This window comes from Antechinus flavipes, chromosome 4 (genome assembly GCF_016432865.1).
Source record: "Antechinus flavipes isolate AdamAnt ecotype Samford, QLD, Australia chromosome 4, AdamAnt_v2, whole genome shotgun sequence".
Classification (NCBI taxonomy): Eukaryota; Metazoa; Chordata; class Mammalia; order Dasyuromorphia; family Dasyuridae; genus Antechinus; species Antechinus flavipes.
This window is the reverse complement of record NC_067401.1, coordinates 340,763,557-340,777,487: the sequence shown is the minus strand read 5'-3', so window position 1 is coordinate 340,777,487 and position 13,931 is coordinate 340,763,557. Positions and strand designations below refer to the sequence as shown.

At 33.7% G+C, this 13,931-nt stretch overlaps 1 protein-coding gene across 4 annotated transcripts in view; it reads left to right on the top strand.

Annotated features, from left to right (window-relative positions):
- Positions 1–13,931, top strand: part of SYNE1 (spectrin repeat containing nuclear envelope protein 1) — a 593,997-nt gene that overhangs the window by 426,350 nt on the left and 153,716 nt on the right. For 2 of the 4 annotated variants that reach the window (XM_051997961.1, XM_051997962.1), the window contains exon 7: positions 3,712–3,906. In XM_051997961.1, coding sequence (XP_051853921.1) covers positions 3,712–3,906 — 195 coding nt within the window. Of the gene's footprint in view, positions 1–3,669; positions 3,907–4,997; positions 5,139–13,931 lie in introns of those variants that run through there. The other 2 variants (XM_051997964.1, XM_051997963.1) reach the window with 2 other exon arrangements.

Genomic DNA, 13,931 nt, shown 5'->3' with positions numbered 1-13,931 from the left:
AGCTATGTGCCTCCTCTCCGCCATCTTAACCGGAAGTCAATAATAATGGAATTTCAATTAGAAGGAACTTCATAGACTATCGCATAAGTCATAGGATCGTTGATTGGAAGGTAGAAGAGAATTTTGTAAGCCATAAAGCCAAGCCACCTCATTTTACAGATAAAGACATCTATATCTATATCTGTGTTTATATCTATATACATATATAGACAGTACAGATAGATATGTCACATAGATGTGTGTATGTGCATATCTGTGTTTATATACACACATAGCATTTATAATACATATAAGGTTTTTTATATTTTACATATACATATATGCACACAAATTAGAAAGATTTGTGTAAGATCACACAGATAGGGGGCAGCAGAGTCTTGACTATAACCTGAGTTCTGTGGCTTCATTCAAAAGAATTAGTTTCTTTTCTGTACGACTAACATTGAGCTGCTTGTCCCTTTCCATCTTTCTGTCCTAAATGTAATATAATGGTCCTATTAATGTACTTTTTGATGCCTCTGTAGCAGGAGATGAGAGGGGGAAAAACATTTTCCCCCATTCACAAAATTCTTTTGTTAACCAGTCTGACAATGTTTCTGAAAACCTCTATCATTGCTGTTATTCTGTTAAATTAATTCCTTATCTCCACCAAAGTCAACCTGAAATAGAACTTTGTTGCTTGGGAAGTATGCTATTTGTATAACCCATTAGCACCCATTTTACATAAATTAGCTTATTTCATTAACTACCCAGTTATCCTTGCAATGCTGATGATTCTCAGATCTGTTTATCTAGCTCTAATCTCTCTTTTAACTTCCAGACTCTGATCTCCAACTAATCTTGGCTATTTCAAATGGGATAACTCCAGTGTTTCCAAAACTGAATTGATTTTCTTAGCTCTCAAACCCTTCCCCTTTCCTAACTTCCCTATTACTGTGGAGGATGACACCATCCCCCAGGTGTCATCCTGGATTCTCTATTCTCTCTCACACCTATGTCCAATCTCTTACCTATCAATTTTACTGTTATACCATCTCTTGTATGTTTCCTTCTCTGCTGTGCAACTGCCATCACTGTGCAGATCTTCCTCACCTAATGCTTAGATTTCCATAGTAACTTCCTCATTGATCTCCCTGCCTCAATTTTCTTCTTCCTCCATTTTATCCTTTATTCAAATTTCAGTGTTTTTTCTAAAGTTGGCTTGGCCATGCCATCCACCATTTAATAAATACCAGTGACCCCTTATCCTTAAACTCCTTTGGTATTCAGAGTCATTCCTATCATTCCAGTCTTTTTTTATAATTTACTCACTCTTAAGTGTTCTATAATCTGGTGATACCACCTTTCTTACTTTTCCACCCACAAGAAAGTTTCCTTACTCTCTTCATTTATTTCACTGGCTGTGGCCCATACTTGGAATTCTCTCTTCTGTCTTTTTTTCCCAGTTAAAATTCTGCTTTCTACAGGAAACCGTTTACAATCATCTTTATTGCTAGTGCCTTCCCTCTGGCAGCTTATCTCCAGTTTATTGTATTTTATCTTATTAGCACATAGCTATTTTTTTCTCTTTGCTGTTTTTGCTTTTAATAGTCTACTCCATTAGTCTCTGAGTACCTGAAAAAAATGGACTCATTTGGGATTTTGTAGTTCTTGTCTTTCTTTATATCCTTATTGCTTATCCCAGTTCTTAGCATAATTATAGTTGTTTAATAAATGCTTGTTGACTGAATAACTATTTCTATATATTGAAGAATTGAGCACAGGAAAGTCGGTTTTCTAGAAAGGGAGAGGTTTATCTTATTTAAACTGTCACAAAATTCTTGTCTACATGAACACAATGGGATAGTGGCCAAATACTAGGCACTATAAGTTTAGCTGAGGTCATCAAAAAAAAAAAAAAAAAAAGAGGGGAAATTCATTTCTAGAAGTGTTGAATTAGATTCAAATGAAATTGGATATGAAGCAAAATCAGAATTTTGCCTAATATCAATTTTGGGGCTCCAGAAGGTAAGCTAATGTGCAGAAATATGCATTTATGATGAATGATCCTACATGAGACAAGAAATTAACCTCTTTGTTCACATGAAACAACTATTTTATGATCATCCACATTGCTATATTAAAAAAAAAATCCTCTCACCAAGAGATTCTAGCCAAAAATTTGTTGAAGTTCAAAGATCTAGCCATCTTTACTCTATAAACTTTTTTTCTGAGTCATGAGAAGTTACCATATAGTTGGGAATAGGCTTCCTCCATCTGCTAGAATGATTGTATGCCTACTCCATTTAGTCAACATCAAGGCTAAATATGAGAAAATGTGCCGTGTTCATTCTTATGTTAATGTGATTGACCAGTTTCAGTTCCTAGTTCATAAAACAGGAACAGAGCAAGCTCTAACAGGAAGTTGTTTAAGTCAAATGAACAAAGGTGAAGGGTGACTGATCATATTCTGTACTCTACTTGCTTAATCAAGCATTCCATTCAGTGTATCCAGTGAGTGGAATTAGTCAACTTGATTTTAAATGGTGTAATTTTCCAAATTTTTTTTATCAGAATTTGAAGAAAGTATTGTGGTATAGTAGACATACAAATGATTCTGGACTCTAAAAAAATGGGTTTGTGTCCTGTCTTCTTTATCTGTGTGATTTGAGCAGGCTGTATCATTTTCTTTTGGTCAGTTTTCCTACCTATAAAGTGATAAGGAAAAAAAAATAATCTCTAAGTTCCTTCCAACTGTTCATTGTTTAGTAATCATAGTTTTTCACTTCTTTTATATACATAATTCTTTTTAAGAGAATGTTATAGATATATTTGCTGTTTATTATTGTCTTGAAATTGACTCAGGATTTTCTAAATCCCACATGATTCCAAGAAAGCATTTTAATCTTTTTTTTAATATTAAGTTCATTCTCCCTTTAAAATTAAATAGGGGGAGTTACTGAAAACCTAATTTAAATGACAAACAGTTTGAACCGCAATTAAATTTGCAAAGATTGGCTGCCAGGAGTGGTAAAAGATGAGTCTGATTGCGATCTGAAAATGTTAAGGGATTTTAAAAATTAAACTTTTTTTTTTGTAACTTAAAACCTTTTATTAAAATCAAATGATTAATTCAGCTTACACAAGAAACGTAAAAATAGGCCTGCCTTCAGGCAATATTTGTCAGACAATTTACCTTGTTGCTGTGAATGGCTCTTTTCTCAGTTTGTTGGATCTGCATGGTGAGAAATTAGAGTTGCATTTTCATAGTTTTAGTCATCACATGACTAATTTCCATGACATGAACGATCTAAGAAATTTCAGCGTCTTTGGTCATTTGCAAAGAGTTGCGTTTCTCAAGGATAGCACAAGTTGTAGCTTCTGTCCGTTTTCTGTGCCGTTCTCCCAGCGAGACACTGATCAGCGTCATCCTCTTTCTTTTTGCCACCGAATGTAGCTTTCACAGCAGTTTTTCCGGGTTCACTGCATCGCTCTTTGCTTTGCGGTTTAGCTGTGCTGTGAGATGCAGCCTGACTTGTTCTCTTCCACAGTCCACATCCTGCCTTTCAGCTTCTGCTGATGATGATGTCTGGCTTCTGAGACTCAGAGCTGTGATTTTATTGGCTGGCCCTGGAGAAGGATAGCCTGCCTGCCTAAAGGAAGATGAATGCTACTAGTTCTCTTTCCTTTTGATGCTGTTCTGACCCACGGAAAAAAAACATGTTTTCTCAGGAGCTGGCTCAGAAAATCAAGGGATACCAGGAACAGATTGCCTCTTTGAATTCTAAGTGCAAGATGTTAACAATGAAAGCTAAACACGCCACCATGCTGTTGACAGTGACAGAAGTAGAAGGGCTTTCAGAAGGAATGGAGGATCTAGACACTGAGCTCCTCCCAACGCATTCCACACATCCCTCAGTGGTTATGGTAAGGACCAAGCTGGTATCATTGTCCTCTCCTGTTAGCAATACCACAGTCTCTCTGTTGCTTTGCTTGGGGTTTAGCCAATGCTCACATTTCTCCTCTATGTGCTTAGCTTCACCTCTCTACCTTGGATGTTGCAGATTAGAATGGACTGAGAGTTTTTCATTAACTTTCTGTGGCTATACTTATGTTATGACTGAGCTTTACAGTGGAACTAGTGGGCCTGCAATGAAACCATATGATGAAAAAGGGATCAGTGTGATTTGAGTCTGCTAAATTAATAATATTTACAATCCACGCTTAGGATGTTCAGTGTCTGTCTATAATTATGCATGTTAACTTATATGTAAATTGTAAACCAATGTTTTGCATGTGAGCTGGTTCATTTGGGGGAGGAAATCTAATAATATGTTTTGCTTGCATTCTTTCTGCTGTAATACATGATGATTTCTGTACAGTTTTGGTTATAATAAACATAATTTTGTTAAGAATTAGAAGGGATTGTTGCTATAATGAGAGTTACAATCTAGAAAAAAGACATAAACTCCATTAAGTTCTGTTCTGCAACATTCAATATCTCACACTCACCCCAATACAAAATTACTGACATTTAATTAACTGCAGCATTGAGACTTTTGACATTTAAAAAAATATAATAGTTATCATTTAAGATTTGGCCTTAACCTTTTTTGTGTGATATATTGCTTTTAGATATCCTTTGGTTTCCTAGATTATTGTTAGAATTTTGAGATGAATCAGAAAAATTGAATTCTGTTTCACATATCCTCTATAGTTGTATGGAACAAGGAAATTCTAGCCATTATAAACAACAATAGTATATAAAAAAAGGAGAAAATAGTTATCTCTAAGATTTAATAGAATAATATCCAACATCTTTGTTGGTTCAATTAGTGGCCATATGCATCATATCAATCATAGAATTGAATCTTCCAAATTCTGAATACAAAATGGATCTCCAAAAGTTTATCTCAGGAATTCTAACATTAGCTATAATTTTGTATGTTTTATTTTGCACCTAATTAGCCTTTTTGTTGACATGTTCCTGTCCTTTGGGCTTGCATTTCCTGTGACAGATGACTGCGGGTCGCTGTCACACACTGCTTTCACCTGTCACTGAGGAGTCTGGGGAGGAGGGAACCAACAGTGAGATTTCCTCTCCACCTGCCTGTCGCTCTCCTTCACCTGTGGCTAATACAGATGCTTCTGTTAACCAGGTACCTCCTACTTGGCACTCACTCTGGACAGATGCAGGACCCCATCCTGGGTATTTTGCAAGATGTTTCTATGCTTATGGGTTAATTATTTGAATATCATTTTTTTTATTATTGTTGTTGATAATGGGCATACTGTTATTTGTTAATGCAAAGCATGACTGCCTTGTGAAATTCATTACATAACTTGGCAAATCAATTTAATTCTTTTTGAAAGTGAGATGAAGAAAAACTGCCTCCCTGGAATTGAATGCACTGTGAAGAGCTACTAAATCCTATATGAAGATCTCATTTTCTATATTATCTATGTATAATAGATATTGTATCTTAAAAGAAAATGGGGTGGTATAACATACTTATAATTTGTTTCTGATTTAACTACCACTGTGACTGCCATTGTTTTCCTCACAAGCATTTTAAATTTATAATTATTTACAAATAAGATTATAATTTATTGAGACTATATATGTATATTATATATATATATACATACCTAATTGAGATTTTATATATTCTAAATATAATCAAAGGAAGAGTAACAAATCACAATTTTATAATGCTTTAAAGTTTATAAATTGCTCTGCTTACAATATTGCTGTTGAGTAGGTGGTTCAAGTATTCTGTTATGAATTGAGGAAGTTTGGCTTGATAAAGATTGACTTATCCATGTTAGAGATGATGATGAAATCTAAATCTTCTAATTCTTAGGGCAGTTTTCTTTCAACTAAAAGATTCTCTTTTTTTGTAATACATGCTAATATTATTATGTGACCATGATTTGGAACCTCAATAACAGTTTAGAAATTACTTTTTTTTTAATGGGGGTGGGGTCCATTCCTGGTGCAACAATTAACTCAGATCATCAATTCATCTGCAATGTCTAGTCTTATATTGTTGCTGGGAGATTAAGTAATTTGGCCATATGCCCAAATTAGCATCTTTGAGGGTTTGGACTTGAACCCAGATCTTCCTTGAACCCTGCCTCAACTCTATATTATATTACAGTTCCCTTACAAAATTCCATTGACCTAGCCTTTTAGAATGAAGGGTACCTGTATGATGATAAGACCTTAGTGAAAAGATTTTAGTGAAAGAAGGAAAATTGTCACTATTTCTTTTTAAAAAAGTATTTGACACATTGTCTCAAATTTAAATCTCTCAGTATTAACTTTTAATTTTTATCACTATTTTACTTGGCATAAAGTTTTGCGAATGTAGGGCTTCCCAGTTGTAAATGATGTGATAGAACCAAATGATCTCCAAACTTTCTTCCATCTTTAAATATTAAGATCTTCTGAGTTGTTTGAATTAAAGAGTATTTTTGGAGGTAGATTGAACTTATCTAGAGTGCAAAATGGTGATAAATCTGTATCATTTTGATGCAGTTTTAGGTATGTAAATTAAAAAATAGTACAATAAAAGTTGAGGAAAAATAGGATTTCTTGGTTAACTCTCTATAATATCCAGATTAAAAACAAAAATTAATTTATTCTAACAGCGAGGTCTTCCTATGCATCTGAATATGTGAACAGATTCACATAATTGATTAAAATCTCTGGTTTTTCATCTACACTAAGAAATTTGTATCTAGTTTCTTGGTATATTTCACAGCCTATTGGTCTTTTCCAGGACATAGTAGCAAAGGTATTACTTTTCAGTTATTTTTTAAGATACATTTCACATAATTTAAAATAGTTACATTTTCCAATCATTAAATTATGTGGAACAATAGGAAAAAGCATTCATTCTGGAGTCAGAGGACCCGGGTTCAAATTTTGCCTGTGACATATTAGCTGTATGACCCTCAGGAAAAATTATTTCACTTTCTTGTTCCTCAGTTTCTCATCAGTAAAATAAGGAGATTAGATATGAGCCCCTCTGTGAAGTCCCTTCTAATTCTATTATCTTGTATTTATTTTCCAACATTCTGTGGGGATTGGGTAAAACAAATAAATTGTGTCCTGTTGATAAGTAAAATTATTATTTAATTTTTATTTTTATATCTTCAGTGCTTAATATAATGCCATGTGCACAGTAGGTATATAAAAATGTTATAAACAACCACGCCTTATCACTATGGATATGTATTTTACTATCTTAGAAATTCAAAACTCTGTTAAAAATGGGGAATGAGGCAGTACTGGACAAAATTGTGAAACAGGAAAGAAAATTCTCTTGATCTTAATCAATACTTTACCATCAACGCCTATTACCCACTCCAACCTAAGAATTTCCCACCAGTCACCCTCTGCTGGCCCTTCTTTTTCAACTTTCAAAACCTACTTTCATATTTTTCATTCTAGAGAATAAATGCCTAATAGCATAGTAAAATGTTATTCACACAATATTTACATTTTAGTAAGGATAAAAATGCCTAAAATAAATGGATCTAAGTTTTATTTTAAGCAAGTCAATGTATATGTGGGTAATGGTGATGGTCAGTAAGTTGAAAAGTATTTATTACTATATATGAAGTATATGCTGATTATTAGGGATACAAATAAAGAAATCATGGTCCCTGCCATCAGGGAGCTCATACTCAAATGGCAAAGACAACATGCAAACAACTATATACAGATAAGACACGTAGATAGATTATATATGGGGTAAATTGGAGGTAAGTTTAGAGGAAAGCCATTCATTCACGTTGAAAGGTGGGGATAGGGAATGTAAAAGATATTCTGCAAAGCTGGAATGTGAGCTGAATCTTGAAGGAAGCAAAGAAAGTTAGTAGGAAGATCCTAGGAAGTAAGAAAATCCAGGCATTGGAGATATAGCCAGTCTTTTACAGTTGGAACTTATACCTTTAAGTGTAAGGGACAATAAGAATACCAGACCAGTGACACTAGAACATAGAATATGTGGAAAGGAATAAAGGAGGGAAAGACTGGAAATGTAGTATGGGACCACTTTTAAAACCAAACAAGATTTTTAAAAAATTGGTCCAGGGTAAAACAGGGGGGCCCTTGGAGTTTTTTGAATAGGGGAGTAACATGATCAGAGCTCTTCCTTAGTAAGAAAAAAAAAAAAACTTTGGCTAAATCAGAGAGAGATTGTAGTGGTTGAAATGACAGGACATAGCAGCACATGGAATATGTGGAGTGTGATTGAGGCACCCAGGATGACACTTATACTTGGAACGCTCTGATGAATGATATATTTGAGATGTTGGGATAGGAAGAGGTATTCCCATTAGGATCCATTTGCTTACTTGTAGGCCCATCTTCAAAAGTGAACCTGTATGTGTGTGTGTGTGTGTGTGTGTGTGTGTGTGTGTGTATTTCCTTAAGAGACAGCTCAGTACTTAAGATTATCCTCAATATTTTTGTAAATGGGTTGTGAAAGAGAGTACCTTGGACTACCTTGTGAATTTACACACTTAAGGAGAAAAAAGGACAGAGGGCTTCATTCAGTTGCTCATTCACTTATTCATTAATGAATTAATCTTCTATTGCATAATATATTATATTATATTATTTACTTAGTGTGATATAAATTTTAAGTAAAATTCTATTCAATAGGAGAGCCATGCACCAGCAAGTAGAAATCTATTGACTTCTGGTTTCCTGTTTCTACTCATCTTTCTCTTGATTAACAGTTTTGCTGTTACCACATACCTCATCATATGGTAATGGACTGTGTGTGCATTTAAAAACAAACAAACATATGGCATTCTGTATAAGAGAGGCATTCTGGAATGGTGGACAGAGTGCCAGCCTCAGAAGTAGATACACCTGGTTCTAAGTCATTACTCTTAACATCTGCTGGCTCTATAATTCTCATCAAGTCACTTAATTTTTCAGTGCTATTGGTAACTAAAATTGTAAGCTTTTGAGAAAATGATACCTTGCTTTGGTAAAGGAAAATAATCATTCTAAGAATTCTCTATGGCAATAAAATTACAGATCAAATCTCTCTGTAAAATAACATTAACATCATCAAGATTATGAGTGAAATTGTGATTTTATTCCAAAGATAAGAGTCAGATATAAAAATGTCAGCTTTTAAGCTGATATGTCTGTAATATAAAGCTCTTGATATAAATTATTTCCTCATATTATTGCTTTTAATCTTCAAACAGCCTTGTAAGGTAGATGTTAAGTTACTCTCATTTTACAGAGACTGAGACTTATAGATTAGCCACATAGCTAGTAGGTTTTAGTGGCAAGATATAAATTCAGTAGTCATTCTTCTAAATATTATATTCATGCATTTGAAATTCTTTCCAAGCCTTTTGATTAATTAAAAAGTATATTCTAACATTGAAATTTGTTTGTCACAAATGTTGACTTTGGAAAAAACATTGTGGAAGCAATTCTATTCTGAAGATTAGGAAACATCTTATATGCATAAAAACTCACAGAAAAAAATATTCAAGTATTATTTTAATATCGGGAGGATGTTTAGAAATGAACTTGTATAGTCAACAAAAATATGCTTGTACAGAAATGAGTTAATGGAGAAAAGGTACAAAAATATAACCAAAAAATGTTGCATCATGCCTATTAAATTTCAGGTTGAGACTACCGAGAATATTTTCATAGGAATTCATCCTTAAGTATCAGTGTTCAGGCTGAAAACACTTTAAAAATCATCCAGCACTGAAGTTTATTATTCTAAGCCAAAAATAGCAGTTTCTTATAGTTGCATCTTCTACAAAGGAAAAGGGGTTGGTGTACTTGCTCTAAGTAAACCTAAATTAAATCGCTAACTCAATCTTATCCCAAGTCTGATTAACTGTAATTATTAGCCAACTTGTAAAAATAACTAGATTTTCAGACAGAGGTGACCCAACAAAAGCAGAAATTGCAGCAAATACTGCATGACATTCTTTTGAAATTCATTTAGGTTCTGTCTTAACCAAGAAAAAGTGGAATTTCTGAGACTTTTTCCTCTTGATGTTGTAGTAAATTTAATAATTATTCATGCTCCTAATTCAAAAATGCAGATATGATGATACATTTCTTAGTGATGGCTTAAGGCCTTTAGTACTTAAAACACTGAAACTATACTTTGAACTATTGACTTAACTTCATTGAATCTATGAACTTTGCCCCCAAGTATACCTGAGTAAGTCATTATTTTAAAAGTGGAATCAGAAAACATTTTTGACAAATATGAAATTGTATTCATATTTTGACTAGAGTGCTTCCACAGCAAAATGCTGCATTCAGTCCCAAGACCAGACTTTGATAAGACATATTTGAGAAAACAAATAGTATAAGGGTACTGCTAACTATAGCAGTACATATAATACAAATTAAGTTTGGTCTTCTACCATGTATCACATAAAAATATATCAGAACCCCCTGCACAAACAATAAACCAGAAAAAAAATAGTTATTTATTGTGCTTTTGTTAGGGATATTTATGAGCTTTTTTATATGTAATATTTTATCTGAAGTAATTGACTATATAGCCTAGTTAAATGTATTGAAATTAAACAATACAACTTTATAACCTCAAGGTAAAGTTTGAGAATAGATCTTTTTAACATCATATATAACAACCTTGAAAATTTATGAATTTGAAACATATGCCAAAAGAGGGAGACTTAACATTTTCTCTATTTTGAAACTTTCTTTTAGCTGTTAACAATATATCCATATTACACAAAACTTGTGGTAACTATTAGCAAATTCACTAATTATGTGCAAGTAAATGATTCCATTATCAATGATTAATATGTTTTATTAACCTAAAATCATTTAGTTTATTCATGTCATTTATTAGGCAGAGATTACATCCTGTAATAAATACCACTTGTATAAATTGTACATTAGCTTCATTTCTTAGGAAAGAAAGATTCACACAATTTTTTACCAAATAGCCATTCTCAGCAAGATACAATCTTTTTTTTTAATTTTTATTTTTTATTTAATGATTATTTTATATTGACAACATTATTCCTTGCACTCCTTTCTTTTCCGATTTTTTTTCCCCTCCCTCCCTCCACCCCCTCCCCTAGATGGCAAGCAGTCCTTTATATGTTGGATATGTTGCAGTATATCCTAGATCCAATATATGTTTGCAGAACCGAACAGTTCTCTTGTTGCATAGGGAGAATTGGATTCAGAAGGTATAAATAACCTGGGAAGAAAAACTAAAATGCAGATAGTTCACATTTGTTTCCCAGTGTTCGTTCTTTGGGTGTAGCTGCTTATGTCCGTCATTTATCAATTGAAACTCAGTTAGGTCTCTTTGTCAAAGAAATCCACTTCCATCAAAATATGTCCTCATACAATATCGTTGTCGAAGTGTTTAATGATCTCCTGGTTCTGCTCATTTCACTTAGCATCAGTTCATGTAAGTCTCGCCAGTCCTCTCTGTATTCATCCTGCTGGTCATTTCTTACAGAACAATAATATTCCATAACATTCATCTACCACAATTTACCCAGCCATTCTCCAATTGATGGGCATCCATTCATTTTCCAGTTTCTAGCCACTACAAATAGGGCTGCTACAAACATTTTGGCACATACAGGTCCCTTTCCCTTCTTTAGTATTTCTTTGGGATATAAGCCCAATAGAAACACTGCTGGATCAAAGGGTATGCACAATTTGATAATTTTTTGGGCATAATTCCAGATTGCTCTCCAGAATGGTTGGATTCGTTCACAACTCCACCAATAATGCATTAGTGTCCCAGTTTTCCCGCATCCCCTCCAACATTCATCATTATTTTTTCCTGTCATCTTAGCCAATCTGACAGGTGTGTAGTGGTATCTCAGAGTTGTCTTAATTTGCATTTCTCTGATCAATAATGATTTGGAACACTCTTTCATATGAGTGGTAATAGTTTGAATTTCATCCTCTGAAAATTGTCTGTTCATATCCTTTGACCATTTATCAATTGGAGAATGGCTTAGCAAGATACAATCTTTTAGACCAATGAATAGTTATTGTCCACAATAGAACTAAAAAATAAGGTTATTATTAATGAATTTCAAATACATATTCTTATAGGAACATTCGCCCAAGTTTAATTTTAGTTCTGACACATTTGTGTATCAATATATGCAGTCATCAACATTCCTCTGTTATCTATCTCCTTTCATTTAGCTTAGCATCAATGAAAGAGGTCAATGGCATAAGTCATTCAAAAAGTTCCTGTCCATTTGGTTTTATTATGTATTATCATGTCATTGGATTTACTAAATGGCTTTCTTCCAGTTTCATTTTATCTGGAACTCTTCTTTTTCAAAGATGAGAGGGAGAGCACACTTGGCCTCAAAAGCTCTATTACCAATTGAACCAGCTGAGCTAAAGACACTCAGAAACCTTCATCTTAAACTCAATTCTCAAGATGAACATGCATTATTTAAAGGTTGGAAGGGATATTGGACTAAGAAGTCACTTGAAGAAGTCACATTTTAAATTGAGAAATCAGAACTCATAAGGAATAGATTTAGAGCTAAAAGAGACTTTAGCATCCATCTAGTCCAACTTCTTCATTTTTTGGTTGAAAGAATTAAAGTTAAAAAAATTAATTTTTGATTGAAGTCACAAAGGCAGTCAGAAACAAAGCTGAGATTTTACTTCTGGATCCTGCTTCTAACTCTAACATAACTTTTTTTTTTTTTTTTGGCTATATCAGATCCTATACTATTTCCTAGAACAAATCCAGCCAAAGCTGTCTAGAACAAATAGGTAATGCTTTAGGTAAACCTGTAATATTGTTTCTAGGTATTTTTTATTATTTTTTTAAGTAAAGAAATATTTCATGAATATGGGGGCAATTAGATTTATTTTGCTTTTGTCATCTAAAACAAGGATGATGAATTCAAGTTCATATGTTGAATCAGTCAGTGAAAAGATACTGCGTTAAGGAGTATAAAAATTACAGGATTTAGAATATCTATAAGACTACTACCAATTTTTCCTCATCCAATTTTTCCAGGTTCTTTCTTATACATCAAGTTTGATGCCCCCATTTGTACTTTTAGGCTGGATTGAAAGAAAGAGTATACAATATACTTTATTGTGCTGTGGCATATTTTGCTTTGTTTTTTGAAATGTTACAGCATGTCAATTAATTTTGTCTATTCTAAGTATACAGAATAAGCAATGAACTTGTTGGCCAAGTCCATTGCTTATTCTGTGTATTTAGCAGAAAAAAGTTATCTTTTTTGTTGTTAAGTCATTTAGTTGTATCCAACTTTCTGTGACTCCATTTTATAGGATGTTCTTAGCAAATATACTATTTTCTTTTCCAGAGTCCCCGTTTTATTTTTGAGGAAATTGAGGTATACAAAAGTCAAGTGACTTGCCCAGGGTCACACAGCTAGTAAATTTCTGAGGCTGAGTTTGAACTTGGGCCCTCCTGACTCCAGGTCTAGCACTTTGCCCCGTACCCCTGGCTGCCTAGAAGTTATCTTAGGAAATACAAATTTAGTCAAGGATAATGGATAGAACTCATCCATCTTAACCAAATCTGGGAGAAAAAACTGCCTTGAATTTAATAGGAAGTGAGAAGATGGAGACATCCTTTGCATAGATACAGTTTCTTCAATAGTGGAAGCATGGTATAGTGGGCAATGCACCAGTCTTGAAGCCAGGAGAACCTGAGTTGATGTTTGGCCTGTATTACATGCAAACTCTGAGATCCTGAAAAAGTTGTTTAGTTTTTTAGACTGTAGACAAAGTTAAGACTTTCAGTTGCAGAAAAGAAGCCAGCCTATGTTGATAAGGAGTTCCCTCTGTTCTCTTAAATGAAGTAAATTTTAAGTGATTTAAGTCACAATCTAATAAAATAAAACAACAAACAGAAAATTTTATCTCCATTCTCTGCTGC